The 17,495-nt window shown below is 41.4% G+C and overlaps 1 protein-coding gene across 3 annotated transcripts in view; it reads right to left on the bottom strand.

The window, feature by feature from the left end:
• QRICH1 (glutamine rich 1) overlaps window positions 1-17,495 on the bottom strand; it is a 52,623-nt gene that overhangs the window by 4,190 nt on the left and 30,938 nt on the right. For all 3 annotated transcript variants that reach the window (XM_055342951.1, XM_055342952.1, XM_055342953.1), the window contains 4 exons: window positions 15,467-16,507; window positions 8,715-8,892; window positions 7,734-7,888; window positions 5,624-5,738 (listed from right to left, as the gene is read on the bottom strand). In XM_055342951.1, the coding sequence (XP_055198926.1) occupies window positions 5,624-5,738; window positions 7,734-7,888; window positions 8,715-8,892; window positions 15,467-16,507 (1,489 nt within the window). The remainder of the gene's footprint in view (window positions 1-5,623; window positions 5,739-7,733; window positions 7,889-8,714; window positions 8,893-15,466; window positions 16,508-17,495) is intronic.

The following is a 17,495-nucleotide window of genomic DNA, read 5'->3' as shown; positions in this document are numbered from 1 at the left end:
CTCCAGGCAGGCAGTAAGGATGTCACTCCCTAGAAGTGGGGAAAGAAATATTCTGCCTAACACATTCCTCTTCTCTGCTCCTGCCAAAGCTGACCCACTGACTTCATTAAGTGCACTCCCACCTCTTTAGGGCAGCTCTGCTTCTAATCTTCTATTCTGTGGCCTACTGGCAATGAGATAAACTTCCTCGCCATCGAACATATCTGAAGCAGGTAAGTGGCACAAAACACCCTTCATGGAGAAGGCCAGTGCTAGAAGTGGTCCCATACATATTTTGGCATGTGCTATTTTCTTGGGTTTACTTCACTTTGCCATTTATATGTGCTTCCCTAGCTTTAACCACTTCTTAATACAACCTAAAGTGAAGTTTAGGGCCTAAAAACCAGGACTCCTGGCATGGAAGAATGGAGATGCAGATAGGGACATCACATAAAAACTTTATAATTCTGAGTATGAACTGCAAGCATCAACATGACCTATTTTGTATTTTCTTAGTTCTTCCCACGGAAAGGCTTAGTTAGAAACAGTGACCAGGAGCAATGAACACCCCCATGGATCCAGACTGTGCTACTTAAAATACCATTTACTACTAAAAGGAACCAGGCTCCATGGACAACTGACCAATCTCACATTGAGATAGAAAATAGAAAATGTCCAAGATCAGTCTGGAACACTTGGCAAATCAGAAACCAAGGAAGTAGGGCCATATCAAAAGAACTTAAAAGCCAATTTAAAGAGGTTCCAAATGGTCAAAGATGGAAAAATTTGTACATCAAAAAACGGTAACAGGGACGCCTGGGTGGCTCAGCGGTTAAGCGCCTGCCTTTGGCACAGGGCGAGATCCTGGAGTCCCATGATTGGGTCCCACATCGGGCTTCCTGCATGGAGCCTGCTTCTCCCTCTGCTTGTGTTGTATCTCTGCCTCTCTCTCTCCATGTGTCTCTCATGAATAAATAAAATCTTTAAAAACAAAACAAAACAAACAAAAAAAAGGTAACAGCAATGGACTGAACCAAATTAAACATATATAAATTCATTATTAGCTCATAATGATTCCTTAAAAAGAAAAGAGAATTGGTTATCACTGGACTAAACCGGTAAGCCAACTCATTACCATAAAAACTGCTAAACAAGGAGAAGAAATAAGCCCTTATCCTGCTCTTCCTATAAAATCCATTATTTAGTGATGCCTGGGTGGCTCAGCAGTTGAGGGCCTGCCTTCAGCCCAGGGCGTGATCCTGGAGTCCCGGGATCGAGTCCTGGATCGGGCTCCCTGCATGGAGCCTGCTTCTCTCTCTGCCTGTCTCTCTCATGAATAAATATATAGTATCTTTAAAAAATAAAATCCATTATCTATACTGCTAGATGTTCAAAGAGTGAGCAAGGGAATGTTTTACTTTGTAATTCAGCTAATAATGAAGAAGTAATAACATCAGAATACCATCGCCTGCAACTCCTAATGAATTAATGGATTCAGACATTATGGGTATCAGATAGAAGTATATAACCCATCTATGACATAACCTTGCCAAAAAGAAAACACAAAAATCAAAACTTAACCAATGAAGTTTTTATATGCAACTACTGATTAGCTGTAAATACAGTTTAACATAGAAAACGATGTTAAACTACAATATGGGGGTATAATCAGACAATTTAAAAGGCTAGTTTCATAGGGTGTCTGGGTGGCTTAGTTGGTTGAGCATCTAACTCTTGGTTTTGGCTCAGGACATAATCTCAGGTCCTGGGATCGAATCCATGTTGGGCCTGTTTAAGATTCCTCTTCTCCCTCAGTCCCTCCCTCCCTGCGTGCTCTCTCTTTCTCCATCAATCAGTGGCTAGTTTCTTCCACAAATAAATTGCAAGAAATAGAATCAAGAAGAAAACTAAAGATTAAAGCTAAATATTAGAACATACCAGCAATTTCAATGTGTAGACCTTATTTGTACCTTGACATTTATGAAACACTTAGAAATGTGAACAAAGGGTAGGTAGACTTTGATGACACTATGGAATTATCCTTCTTTCAAGTATAATAATGGCATCATAGTATGTCAAGCATAGTAAAATATTTATGAATAAAGTATCTAGGAGTAAAAAAAAAGTAGGAGTTACTTCAAAATATGGGAAGGGAAAAACAGGTGTACTCGTAACACAAGTTTCCCATGGACAGTGGGTACATGGGAATGTCATTTAACTATTCTGTTTAACTTTTATATGTGCTTGAAATTCCCATAATACCAATTTTTAAAAGCAAACTCTGCAGAGCCACACCTGTCTTGAAAATTTGTAAGTCATGTAGTGATTCACTTACTTGCTTTCTGTTCTAAGGCCAGTCCCTCAGCAATGCCTCCCATCTAATGTCCTTAACACTTTCCATTTCCCAATGCTTTGGTTCTTTAAGCCACTCAATCATAATTGGTTATTTACACATGGTCTCCCCCTATTAGACTATAAACTCCATTTTGTTCATTACAATATTGTATTACCCACACCTACAATACTGCCTGGCACAATGCAGGCACTCAAAAAGTATTTGTTTAACCACTAGTTTTTTCTTAAAGGTTAAGCATGTAACTGTGTGGGGATGGATGTTAACTAAACTAGACCATTACACAAGATACATCAAATCAGTATGCTCTATACATAAAACTAATATGTTACATGTCAATTATATCTCAATTTTTTAAAAGTTTTTAATGCCAGGTAGATTTTTTTAATGGGGAAAAAAAAAGTTTAAGCAGCATACATTCTAATGGTAAAGCCAGGTTTCTTTTTTAATTTTTTTTGACTTTTTTATTTATTTATGATAGTCACACACACACACAGAGAGAGAGAGAGAGGCAGAGACACAGGCAGAGGGAGAAGCAGGCTCCATGCACCGAGAGCCGGGCGTGGGATTCGATCCCAGGTCTCCAGGATCGCGCCCTGGGCCAAAGGCAGGCGCCAAACAGCTGCGCCACACAGGGATCCCTCTAATGGTAAAGCCAGGATTAAAACTCAGATATTTCGGGCAGCCCCAGTGGCGCAGTGGTTTAGTGCTGCCTGCAGCCCACAGCGTGATCCTGGAGACCAGGGATTGAGTCTCACATCAGGCTCCCTGCATGGAGCCTGTTTCTCCCTCTGCCTATGTCTCTGCCTCTCTCTCTCTCTCACTCTGTATCTCTCATGAGTAAATAAAATAAAATCTTAAAAAAAAAAAAAAACAAACCTCAGATATTTGTGTGGATATAAGTTTTCAATTGATTTGGGTAAATACCAAGGAGCACAAATGCTGGATCATAAGTTAAGAAAATGTTTTTGCTTTTTTTTTTTTAATTCGTGAGAGAGAGGTAGAGACACAGGCAGAGGGAGAAGCAGGCTCCATGCAGGGAGCCCGACGTGGGACTGGATCCCGGGTCTCCAGGATCACGCCCCGGGCCAAAGGCGGCGCTAAACCGCCGAGCCACCCAGGCTGCCCAAAATGTTTACTTTTTAAAGAAAACGTCAAACTGTCTTATAAAGGGATTGGACCATTTTGCATTCCTACCAGAAAGAATTAAAGTTCTTGTACTTCCTTATCCAGCATTTGGGGCTGCTAATCTTTGTGATTCCAGTCATTCTAATAGGTATATATATTGGTATGTCATTTTAGTTTGCAATTTCCTGATGATACCTAATGATAAGCATCCTTTCATATACTTATCTGCCACTTGTAGATCTTCTTTGGTAAGGAAACTAAAGATCTTTTGGCCATTTTTTGGATCAGGTTTTTTGCTTTTTTTTTTATTGCTGTGTTAAGAGTTCTTTGTATATTCTGGATACCAATCCTTTATCAGATATGTGCTTTACAAAAGATTTTCTACCAGTTTGTGGCTTGTCTTTTCATTCTCTTAAGAGTGTCTTTCACAGAGCATAAGATTCTAATTTTAATGAAGCCCAACTTATCAATGATTTTCTTTCATGGATTGTGCTATTGGTGTTATATTCAAAAAAGCTGCTACTCAACCCAAGGTCACCTAGTTTTTCTCCTATGTTATTTTCTGGGGTTTTATGATTTTGAGTTTTACAAAATTTAGGTCTATGACCTATTTTGAGTTGATTCTGTGAATGGCGTACGGTTTGCATCTATATTCATTTTTTGGTATGTGGGATGTCCCGCAGTTCCAGCATTTGATTAAAAGGCTATTCTTTCTCCATTGAACTATCCTTACTTACTCTTTTGTCAAAGGTAAGTTCATCATATTTGTGTGACTCTATTTCTGGGCTCTCTATTCTGTTCCAGTGATTTGTCTATTCTTTCACCAGAAACCTGCACACAATGTTTATAGTAGCTTTATTCATAATTGCCAAAACTTGGAAGCAACGAAGATGTCCTTCAATGCGTGAATGGATAAACAAATTGTGTCGTACATCCATACAATGGAATACTATTCAGCAATAAAAAGAAATGAGCTATCAAGGCACAAAAAAAGACACACAAGAACATTAAATGCATATTGCTAGGTGAAAGAAACCAATCTGAAATATTCTGAATTATTCCAACTATATGACATTCTGAAAAAGGCAAAACTATGCAAGCAGTGAAAAGATCAGTGATTGCCAGGGATTTGGTAGGGGGCGGGAGATAAATAGGTGGAACACAGAGGATTTTAGAGCCCTGAAAATTATGTATGATACTGTAATTGTAGATACATATCATTATACATTTGTCCAAACCCACAGAATGTAGAACAGGAGGCGTGAACCCTAATGTAAATTATAGACTTTAGTTACTAATATTAATATTGGCTCATCAATTATAACAAATACACTACACTAATACAAAATATTAAATAGTAGAGGAAACAGTGTGTGAGGGAATAAATGAGAATTCTCTATGTTGCTCATTCTTTCTGTAAACCTAAAATTGCTCTAAAAAGATAAACATTTATTAAAAACAAAACACAAGGGGATCCCTGGGTGGCGCAGTGGTTTGGCGCCTGCCTTTGGCCCAGGGTGCAATCCTGGAGACCCGGGATCGAGTCCCACGTCGGGCTCCCAGTGCATGGAGCCTGCTTCTCCCTCTGCCTGTGTCTCTGCCTCTCTCTCTCTCATTCTATGTGACTATCAAAAATAAATAAAAATTTAAAAACAAAACAAAACAAAACACAAACACCACATTCTATTGTAAATCTCCTGTTCTTTCCAACATATATGCTGCCCAGAAGGTTATATAGGTAAAGTAAAAATTATGTTCTATATATGTAGAATATACACACACACACACACACACACACGTTCAAACATATAGAAGAAAACTCCAATATATAACATGAGTAACCTACAGATGAAACAGTTCATAATTCTTAATGTAATGATTCTAATTTTAATCAGTAAATTTTAATTAAAGCTAACCAAGAAAAAAGAGTAACTACCCCAACTCTCCACATGCCCCCATCTCTTCCCACACCAGGACCAGCAGGGTTCTTTGTCTGGTGTGCAGTGCCCCTTCCATATCAGGCCAAGCAGCACAGAAGTTGATGCTGGTACCTAGGATTTATAGCCTCTTCACCCACACGCTGTATCACAGCCAGCCCCACAAGCAGCTGACCTTTTTTAAACCCAGGTGGGAAAGACATCCAAGGACTAGGAAGACTCTTACCAAGTGGAGTGACTCGGGGCTGAACATCTTTCAGAACTTCATGTAGCCACTCCGTGAATCGAACATAATAAAGATCGGAGAAAATGTCATCAACCCTTCCATTTTCAAAAAGATACTAAGAGAAAAACAATAAAAGTTGTTGGTAATCTCCTGAGTAAAACTCTCAGGGGAAATAAACATAATGTTACTGGTATCATCACCTCTCCATACCAATTTTTGTCTCCTTAACACACCAACACAACAGGTAAAAAATGTCCAGCATATGACACTTCCACAGTACACTTCAGATGATGTGAAATGACTCTCATGACACTCTGGAGAATTGGGTCAATGGGACAGATTTTGTGAGTGCTGTTTCACCCAGGTAAGGCAAGTAACAAAAAACATAATGCAGGTTCTGGGTCCAGCTTCTTATTAGCTATGGTGTAAGTTAAGTAACTCATATGAATATTTTTACTTTTGGGGCTCAGTTTCTTTTTAAGTGGAAATGAATGTGCCTACCTTCCAGGACTAGGGAGATCCTGGAATGAAAACAGCAATAAAGCAATTCACTCAGTGCCCTGGGTGACTGGAAAGAAAGAAGAATAAAACTGGAAGACAGACTTTTCTTAGGCCCAGGTAATACGGTGAGTCCCAACCAGCAAGTACTCTTCCATACTGTGAGCTTCTCCATAAGAGCATTTATACACTAAAAAATCCATCCCTGCTATCTTAAACTGCCAGTCCTAATCAAGTTTTCCTGTTATGCTTCATGATAGATGTCCTGAGAGTCTAACTATAGTTGTATGTTCTAGCTGGACTCAAATAATTATGTTAATGAAGGGAATAATGAGAAAAGAGCTTAATGTTAGCACCAGACTTTTTTTTTTTTTTTTGGTTAAATTACTTTTATGTAAACCATGTTTACTTTAACGGAAAAAAGACATTATATAAATGCTTTGTGATTTTTTTTTAAAAGGCTCTAAAAGGGACACCTGGGTGCCTCAGCTATTGACTGCCTGCCTTTGAACCAGGACATAATCCTGGAGACCCGGGATTGAGTCCAACATTGGGCTCCCTGCATGGAGCCTGCTTCTCTCTCTGCCTATATCTCTCTCTCTCCGTCTCTCATGAATAAATAAATAAAATCTTTTTACAAACATAAAAAATAAAAGGCTCTTAAGATATTATAACAGGGCAGCCCGGTGGCTCAGCAGTTTAGCGCCACCTTCAGCCTAGGATGTGATCCTGGGGACCCAGAATCGAGTCCCACGTCAGGCTCCCTGTGTGGAGCCTGCTTCTCCTTCTGCCTCTGTCTCTGTCTTTCTCTCTCTGTCTCTGTCTCTCATGAATAAATAAATAAAATCTTTAAAAAAAGAAAAAAAAGATGATATAACAAATATTTTTGGGCGGCCCAGGTGGCTCAGTGGTTTAGCGCTGTCTTCAGCCCAGGGCCTGATCCTGGAGACCTGGGATCGAGTCCCACATCAGGCTCCTTGCATGGAGCCTGCTTCTCCCTCTGCCTGTGTCTCTGTGCCTGTGCGTGTATGTGTGTGTGTCAAAAATAAACAAAATCTTTAAAAAAAAATTTAACAAAAGTTTAGCATAATCTAGGCGATTGGGATTATGGTGGATGTCATAATTTTATTATGATGTCATAATTTTATTTTTTTAAAGTGAATATGTTAGGTCTTTTACAATTTTTGATTTCACTCATATATGGAATTTAAGAAACAAAACAGGGTCAAAGAGAAGAGAGGGAAAAATAAAAAAAGATGAAATCACAGAGGGCGACAAACCATAAGAGACTCTTAACTCTAGGAATCAAACTGAGTTGCTGAAGGGGAAGTGGGTGGGGGGAATAGAATAACTGGGTGAGAGGCATTAAGGAGGGTACAGGATATAATGAGCAATGGGTGTTACTGCAACTGATGAAACACTGAACTCTACCTCTGAAACTAACACATTACACATTAATAGAATTTGAATAAAATTTTAAAAAGATAAAAACTCATTATATAATTGACAGAGAACTTCCTTATCATTTGCTTATCATTTCACTAATCTGAGTAACCAGCAAATACCCAGTGGGAACACTGCTCAAACATATTTCTGTGAGGTTGTTTCGTACCTTTTGAATACACAGGAAAATATAGTAGAGCACATCTGGATCATAAGGTTCACCTTCTCCATTTCGAGCTTCCCGTGTCATTAGACAGAGCCCATAATTCAACTCAGCCACAGCAGAAGAGATGAGATCTTCCTGGAATCGCAACAGTTGGCGCCCTGCAACACAAGCCAAATGTGACCCAAAAGTGAATAGCGGTCCTGGAAATAGTAATCTCTTTGCTGGTTGCTCATATCCCTAGAAGGAGAGCTCAGAGAAGATACTGATCATCAGGGAGCTAGGACAGAAATGGTCACCTGTATCTAAGATCAGAACTTGCCTATTAAGACAATAATCCTGTATGCCCTATTTACACTAAGAGTTTCCTTCTCACAATCTTCCCCACTTTACATACCTTCAAAATTATTATTAGGACCAAGACATGAAAGCAAAAACCCCACAAAATCCACACTCTGGAAGGTAAGATATGAATATAATGCTAAGGCTTTGAAGACACTCACTGGTTCCTATATCCTTCCACAATTCACTCTGCCCAGATGTGCAAGGTCCACTTCAGAAAAATATGTATAGCTATATATATATAAATATGCTGTATATATATGCAGCCTGGGTGGCTTAGCAGTTTAGCACCACCTTCAGCCCAGGGCGTGATCCTGGAGGCCCCGGGCTCAAGTCCCACATCAGACTCCCTGCATGGACCCTGCTTCTCTCTCTGCCTGTGTCTCTGCCTTTCTCTCTCTCTCTCTCTCTCTCTAATAAATAAAATCTTAAGAAAAAAAAGTGTATATAAAAATGCCAGGTCTTGGGCAAACACAAATCCTGCTCATTTGCAGCAGGTCAGACCTGCATTTGGCATACTATTTCAGATGGTAATCCCTAACCCTTGGAGCCAAGGGACACCACTTTCCTGCCATCTGTACTCCTGTTTCTTCAGTACCACTATATTTTAGAAAGAGTCCACCCACCCCACCCATAAACACTCACTCCCAATGGGTGCCAGTCTGTTCTGAGCATCCTTCTCTAGCTCAGCGTTCTTGGTCTGGGCCCAGTTTTTCCATACTTCAAGCCCTTCTTCTGGCTTCAGAGAATTTGGAAGCAGAAGTTCTGGGGAAGGCTGTGGCTGTGACTGTGGCTCAACTTCAGCAACCTGGACAGTCTGAGCCTATGAGAGAGAAACCATCAAAATGTGTCAATATTGTTTTCCATCAGGCCCTTCCATAAAACTGTTAGAAAAATGTTACCTATGGTTCTTCTAACAAAAAATATCTTTCTTCCACTTGTTATCTTACTTTCAAAGAGACCTTTGGAGTTCTTCTCCTTACCCCAGGGACAGTTAAGGCTACTGCAGTGCTTCTCATTCCTGGCTGGACTTTTGAATCTCTGAATTAAAAATACCAATACCTGGGCTCCACACGGAGATCTCTTTTTAAACCGATTATAGTCTTTCAAAAACCTTCCCACATTAAAAGGCAATTCTAAAGTTTAGTCACTGCTCAGAACTACGGGCCCAAAACACTGCTTGTCAAACTATAAAATACAAAAAAAAAAAAAAAATCACTTAACGATTTTATTAAAGTGCAGATTCTGATTTGAAACGTCTCGGGGATCCCTGAGTGGCTCAGGCACTCAGTTTAGTGCCTGCCTTCGGCCCAGGGTGTGATTCTGGAGTCCCGGGATCAAGTCCCACACTGGGCTCCCTGCATGGAGCCTGCTTCTCCCTCTGCCTGTGTCTCTGCCTCCCTCATAAATAAATAAAATCTTAAAAAAAAAAAAAGAAAATGAAAAAGAAATGTCTCAAGTGGGACCTGAAAATCTCCATTTCTAACAAGTTCCCAAGAAAGAAAGAGAGAGAGGAAAAAAAAAAAAGTTCCTAAGTGAGGGAGCTGGTCTGCAGACCACACTTTGAATACCAAGTGTCCAGAGTAGTGACCATTAAACATGGGTGTAAAAAAAAAAAAAAAAAGGGTGTACTTTAAAAACATCTGGGCTACTTTTAGAAAATACCCATGCCTGGACCTTAACCCTGCAGATTATGATTTAATTGGTCTAAGATGTGGACCTGCCATCAGTATTTTTAAAAGCTCCCAGGTGACTCTATGTCCAGCCGTGGTTGAAAATCATTTGAGAAAGAAAATACAACAAACAAAAGCTGTGTTCATTCCCTGCCACTGAAAGATGAGAAATGATAAGACCTCAAGATCTATATGGCTTCTCTAGCTATATATAAAGTTGTTTCTTTCCCCCAAAGTCCTTCTTAATAATACTGCTCTATTGCCTAAGGGCATTTCCTGAAGACAGGAGGCACTGCTCTAGCTTCCTACCTCCAAAGGAAGGGTCATCCTGTCCTCAATGGTCTAACAGTCAAGCCATGCACACAAAGGGGCAGAGCATGTCCATAACCCTCAATCACAATCCCCATATTGGGCAGGATAGACACCAACAAAGATACTAGGCATAGGTTCTTGGGTCTCACACACCTGTCTATACTTTGAACAAATTCCTTTGAGCAACTTTCCATGCCAGGGACTACTCAAAGGGCTAAGGCATGTCAAATTATTCAAATTGAAGGCAAAATATATGACACATAAATCTGCTTATCAATGAATACAAGTAAAGACTCTCCTCCTAGCTTTCATAAGATAATTAAACAAGGAGATAAATCAATACCAGTGTGAGGCTCTTGAATGTTTGTCAACCCAGAAGCTCCACTCTAGACACATTTCCCAGTTTAACTATCAATCTCCTTGGTGAGTCTTTCCCACTTTTCCAGTTTGGATTTTCATGTTTGTAGAAATTTTTGTTAACTATGGACCTCCAACCTCGACCTCCACTTAATATACCCAGGGGGTGCTGTATGTTTCCAAATGAACATCTTACAACTACCTCAAACTAACATATACAGATAGAACTCATCACCCTTTCCCATTCAGAACTATTCTCCTCAGAGTCCCCTCCCTATCTTGTTCAAAGGCAATACCATCTACCCAAGCTAGAAATCTAGAAGTCTGACTAGATAAGTAGGTGGGGATCAGGGCATGTGGGGCAGCACTTTGCTTCTGGTTTTAGCCAGGCCCCTTTCACTGTGTACCTTCACCCAATAATGTTTAACATTCCCAAGCATCTGGACAATAAAATTCTTTTATATGGTCTAAATGTCTATCAGTGGGTAGGAGAAGTAGTGAGACCAACCAGGATGAAAACTACTGATATAAGTAGGGCCTTATACACTATGGTATTAAGTTTTCTTATTTATAATGGAGTCCTTGGAGAGTTTTACACTGGGAAGTGACATAATCTTACATTAAAAAAAAATTCTTTCTGATTTATGGAGAATGGTTTGAAGAGCTAAGGTGCTAGTGGCCTAGACTAGGATGGTGACAATGGAGACGATTAAGAAATTCTGAGAAGTATGGTGGCAGAATCAAAGTGGGTGTTGATGAATAAGGGAATAAGGCTGTGAAGGGAATAAGGCTGTGAAGAATAAGGGAAAGCAACTCAAAGAGGATTCCTGTGTTTCTGGTTTAAACAAACAGGTGGATGATGGTACCACTTTCCGAGAGGGGAAGTTTTTTGGTTTGTTTTTTAAATAGGTCATCTATCCATCCAAACTATCTATTTATCTATCGATCAATAAACTCTACCCCCCAAATGGGGCTAGAACTCATGACCACAAGATCAGGAGTCACATGCTCTTCACCAAGTGAGCCAGCCAGGTGCCTTGAGAGGGGAAGTTTTCACTAGCAGTAGAGGTGATGCTAATGAAGGGTTGAGACATCTTCAATAAATCCAAGTAAATGGAAAATAGGCTGCTGGATGCATGAGAAAGGTCCAGAGGGAAAGGCATGGTCTAGAGATAAAGATCTGTATGTCACTGCAGCACAGGGTTTAAAACATGGGCTCCAGGCCAGTCTGTCCAGAGCTGAACCCCAACTCTGCTACTTACTAACTGTGGCTTTGGTTTTGTTGTTTAATCTGTGTCAGTTTCTTTATCCATAAAATGAAGTTGGTGTGAGAATTAAATGAGTTACCATGTATAACACTAAAATACTGCCTGGCATATAGTGTCAGTGACTATCATCTTCAGTGGCACCAGCCATCTAGAGGATGCTGAAACCATGGCAATAGAAATTCTTGAGAGAGAAAAGAAAGCTAGTGCTGAGCTCTGAGGAACGTTAACATGTATGGTTCAGAGAGAAGCATCAGCAAACTCTCCTGAGAAGGAAAAAGAACCAGTAGGGGTAGGAAAAAAACCATACCAGAGGAGAATTCCAAGAAGGCAGGTATGGTCTGTTGATCATATGTTGCTATGAGATAAAAACAGACAGATTGTTGGATCTGCCACAGGGAGGTAGATCACTGCTGACCTTGACAAGAACAGTCGTAAACTGAAGAGAAAACTGGTTACCAGGCAGAATCAGCTTGTGTAGATGATACTTTTGAGAACGCTGAGAATAAAGCACAGGGAGAAATGGAGCAATAGATGGAGGTGGATGTGAGCCCAAGGGATGGAGGCTTCTCCATAAATCTGGTTTTAAAGGCAGGTGATAAGAGAACTTTCATAAAGGTTTGCTAGGTGAAGAGCACAACACTGTCATCAGTTCTCCTCATACCACAGCACAATTATCTTCCCCACGGACCATGAGTACTCCAAGGGAAGAGACTCTCCATTCATATCTACTCCTCAGCACCTAGCACTAAACCTAATAAGGAGGGTAGAGGGATGTTTGTGCTATAAACGGACAAACTCATCTCTCCTACATGATGGGTATTCTCTATTTTTCCTTTTCTGGTAATACTGGACATACACTCCAATAAGACTTTCCCAAAGGAAACATTGACTCTGAAGAACACTGGCCTACTAAAATGAACTCCAAGGGTGTCTAGGAGGCTTAGTAGGTTGGGCATCTGTCTTCAGCTCAGGTCGTGGTCTTGGATCAGGCCCAGCACTGGGCTCCCCCCTCAGTGGGGAGTCTACTCCCTCACCCTCTCCCTCAGTGCTTACTCTCTGTCAAATAAATAAAAACCTTAAAAATAAATAAAATGAACTCCAGAAAAAAAATCTTTTCTTGTTTAAGGGGCCAGAAGTACAAATTACAGAGACCAATGAGCATCAAAAGAGGCCTGATCTGCAACTTGGACAATCGGGCCCAGGAAAGTTGAGAGGCCTGACATCTTCCCCAATCCTATGAGCAGAGCTGAGTTACACTGCAATTATCCAGGCTGGTCTCTCCTACGTGAAATTAATTCTACACATCTGTACTTGATTCTTCTTATCACAACTCTTAGGATTCTGGAAAAATTTCCTACATCAGATTAGATCAAGCTCAACTCTGCATTTTGGGAAGATAGATCCTTTGCTTCCCATACTAACTCCTCTCCCATAGTCCCCCTCTCATGTTGCACTAGGCCATGTTGCTTCCGTCCATCCCTGGCTCTGTAATGATGATGCTTCATTCTTGCCAGCTGAAGCTATAAATTAGAGATCAAACACCACGCTTTTTTTACAAAGACACCTCTGCTGATTTTTTAACCTAGAATGGTTTCTGAATAGTTTGTTTCTGTGTGTGTAGAGCACACAATGTCAACACTCGATTATGTTGCCTTATAGAGGATTCAGAAAACAGAAATCATATATTCTTATTCCAAAAATAGAATAAAAGCTACCTGAAGCAATGATTCTGTCTTGTTCTACTTCTAGGCCTGATAGCTAGATATTTAATAGGCTCTTAACAAAGTGACCTACAATAATATACCGTTCTCTGTAAAACCACTTAGTCAGCCTTTGCTTATGGCCTGAGTTTCTAAGTCCCTGGTCTAATAGTGCCCTGTTTATGCCAGCTCCCTTGCATGCATTCCCAGGAGTCCCTTTCCTCTGAGGCACAGTTCATTCAGCAGTCCCATGAGACCACAGGCCCTAAAGTTTGCTAACAGTTTTAAGTAATAAATTTATTCATACTTCTGAGGTATCCTTAAAAAGATTTAACAATTAGGGGCACCTGCATGATTCAGTCAAGCCTCTGACTCCTGGTTTTGGCTCAGGTTATGATCTCCGGGTTATGAGACTGACCCGAGATGGGTTCATACTCAGCACAGAGTCTGCTTAAGGTTCTCTCCCTCTCGGGATCCCTGGGTGGCGCAGCGGTTTGGTGCCTGCCTTTGGCCCAGGGCGCGATCCTGGAGACCCTGGATCGAATCCCACGTCGGGCTCCAGGTTCATGGAGCCTGCTTCTCCCTCTGCCTGTGTCTCTGCCTCTCTCTCTCTCTCTCTCTCTCTGTGTGTGACTATCATAAATAAATAAAAATTTTAAAAAAAATAAAAATTCCAGTATTTAAAAAAAAAAAAAAGATTCTTTCCCTCTCCCTCTGCCTCTCCCCTGCTCACACCATGCTTTGCTCCTTCTCTTAAAAAACAAAAAAATTTAACAATTAGAAAAAGCCAATTTTGAAGTTAGAATTTCAAAAGAGTTAAGTCTAAAATTATTTCAAAATACATTTTTCTTTTCTTTTTTAAGACTTTATTCATTTTTCTTTTCTTTTTTTAAGACTTTATTCATTCATTCATTCATTCATTCATTCATTCATGAGAGACACACAGAGAGAGGCAGAGACACAGTCAGAGGAGAAGCAGGCTCCCCGCAAGGAGCCCGATGCAGGACCGGATCCTGGAACCCTGGGACCACGCCCCAAGCCAAAGGCAGACGCCCAACCGCTGAGCCACCCAGGCGCCCCAATACATTTTTTTCAAAATAGCTTCTGTAACAGAAAATTAACCAAGGATTGATTATTTTTAAGGAACACAAAAGTACCTATAGTGGTAGCTTCTTTGATACTTCCAAAGGTGATTACTTTTAACAGGCCCACCAGAAGTATTTTAGATTTTCTAATTCACCCGTGTCCACAGATGGTAATTAAAAAAGAACAATTTCACAGCCTTTCCGCTGTGATGAGTTTACAGCCTGTGCACTAAACTTTACAGGGTTCCACAAGATCCATTCATTTGTGATGCAGAAAGTAGGTTATTAAAATCAGACAACACTCAGTATGTCCCATTAATTTTTCCCTAGAACTTTACTCTTCTTAAAAAAAGAAGGACCTGGGATGCCTGGGTGGCTCAGCAGTTGAGCGCCTGCCTTCAGCCCCAGGGCACGATCCTGGAGTCCTGGGGTCGAGTCCCACATCGGGCTCCCTGCGTGGAGCCTCCTTCTCCTTCTCCCTATGTCTTTGCCTCTTTCCCTCTCTCATGAATAAATAAAATCTAAAAAAATAAAATAAAAATATTGTGATTTAATGTGATTTTAAAAAACAAATTTCAACTTTCTTTTATCCTCTTTAAAAAGGAGTATCTGCCTTCAGCTCAGGGCATGATCCTGGAGTTCCGGAATCCAGTCCCACATCAGGCTTTCTGCATGGAGCCTGTTTCTCTCTCTGCCTGTATCTCTGCCTCTCTCTCTCTCTCCCTCTCTCATGAATTAATAAATAAAATCTTAAAAAAAAAAAAAAAAAAGGACCCAAGGTACCTTGGGTATCTATTTCCAGGTACCAGGACAGAACTCCTGCCTATTGCATAGCTTTCAACTGCTGCTTCTATTCCCCCTCCTTGACCCCAATTAAACTATTAAATACTATATCACTGCAAGACCAACATCATGGCAGTAAACAAGCCAGGTTGCCAGGAAAGTTCTGTGTTGCACAGGGCCCTGGGGAAGCAGGCTGCCCTTTAGATAAGTCTCACTTACTGAACAAGTAACCTGGAGCTGCTGCTGCTGCTGCTGTGGCGGTGGTGGCGGCGGCGTCTGTTCCTGGGGGGTTTGTTGTTGTGGCTGTTGCTGGGGGTCCCATATATGGACAGTCTGAGCTGTGTTCTGGTAGGTGCCTGCAACAGCCTGCACAGCCACTGGAATGTGGATGTTGCCATTCATGAACTGTGCTGGAAAGAGAGAGTTTGCAAGGGTCTGCACTACCTCTTCATGGGAGTTTTTCACTACAGACGTGGTGCCCACCATCTTCTCCTTGTCATCCTCCAGCTTTACAGCTGCCAGGGCCGTGGGTGAGCCACTGACGTGAACTGCATTGTAGGCTTCCTGGGGAATGGCAATGTGGGTAATGCTCTGCTGCTGAGGATCCCCACGGGGCTGGGCAGAGTAAACAGGGATGGTCCAGGTTTCTCCTGTAGGGCTAGTAATGGTCCCAGTGGCACTGTACAAGTGGGCACTGTCTACTGTCAGTAAGTCTGGCCTCAAAGACACGTAACTCTGCTGCTGGCCCTGTGGAATGGCCAGCACAGTAGCCACCGGCTGCCCTGAGATGGCATAGGACACAGTGATGGGCATGTCCACTTTGCGCTTCTTCACTGGCTGGAGGACACTGGCTGTGCCAACCCGCCGTTCCCCTTCCCGGGGTGAGCCCTGCTGAGACGGTGGTGGGGAAAGGGCACCCACGGTCTGGATTTGGATCTGCTGACCCCCGGCAAGAGACTGGCCAGCCACCAGCTGAGCCTGGATCTGTTGGTGTGGGATGTGCTCTTCTGGAATCTCTGCAGCCTGGATCTGCTGGGCTGCCTGCACATGCTGCACCTGGATCTGCGCTGCCTGCAGCTGCGAGGGGCTGGGGCTCTGTAGAGACGGAGTCTGGATGGAAGGGGTTGCCGGCTGTGGTGCTTGGCCTTGGATCTGCACCTGGACCTGGATGGGCTGCTCAGCAGGCTGGTGAACAGTGAGCTGTGGGGAGAGCTGCTGAGCCGAGACCTGCTGTGGAGACTGCTGTACCTGCACCTGTACCTGTGGCGACAAGATTCAGCAGTGAGTGAACCAGGCAACATTAAGGATCCATCCCCAAAAGGAAGAGATCTCAGGCAGGAGCCCTAGGTGATGTGAGGAGGAGGGGTTGCTATACCCAAGGCTTCTGAGGAGACCACAATCCCCAAAATCATACACAAAATCCTCCAGCATCACACGGCATTCAAAGCAACAAGTATCTACCAGAGCAAGCAGGACTATCAACTGGGATCTATGAAAATATCAGAACTTCTGCTTATTTTTAACTTTTGTTTTAAAATGTGACACCCTTTGTTTTTGCACCTTGGTATATAAGTATATAATTTACAAAAATCTATTTTGGTGTATGTTTAAAACATTGTTTACCCATGGGTTGAGTGATAAAAAGCATGGGGACGAATGTTCTGTTAAGGTAAGTACATTTCAAGGCATGCAATTCTCAACCCAAAATCAAAACTACTCCTACCACAGATCAGTGAAAAACAGTAGAAACAAAACTCTTGAAATCCCTTTTGGAGAGATCTCCCAACATTGCTACTAAAATGCAGGTACTTAATAGCTTTGTTTTAATAAAGAAGCCCATAAAAAAACCCCACCAAGATTCTTGATAATTTAATCTAAGGAAATTAGATTATACATAAAACTATATCCTGAACCACACACATTTCTAACAATAATGCAGCTCATTTCTTATTATTGTTACCTTGGCATACAAAGCATCATGAAAGGATGCCATGTGTTGCCTGTAATCTGAAAAAAAAAGATTTTTTTCCTTCAGACACACATATCTAAACTCTAAACACTGGTACGAAGTAGGAAGGTAAAAAGAAGGCAGATGAGAGATTATGTAATAACAGGAGACACATCACATAAGTAACCAAGCATGTGCTGAGATAACTGGTTATCCATTTAAAATCAATAAAGTTAAACTTCTTCTTCATATTGTACACAAAAAAAATGAGGGAGAATCTGAATAGAGGTTGGCAAATGG

This window comes from Nyctereutes procyonoides, unplaced genomic scaffold, assembly GCF_905146905.1.
Source record: "Nyctereutes procyonoides isolate TBG_1078 unplaced genomic scaffold, NYPRO_anot_genome, whole genome shotgun sequence".
Classification (NCBI taxonomy): domain Eukaryota; kingdom Metazoa; phylum Chordata; class Mammalia; order Carnivora; family Canidae; genus Nyctereutes; species Nyctereutes procyonoides.
Note: the sequence above shows the minus strand (reverse complement) of the source record. Positions and strands in the feature narration are given on the sequence as shown.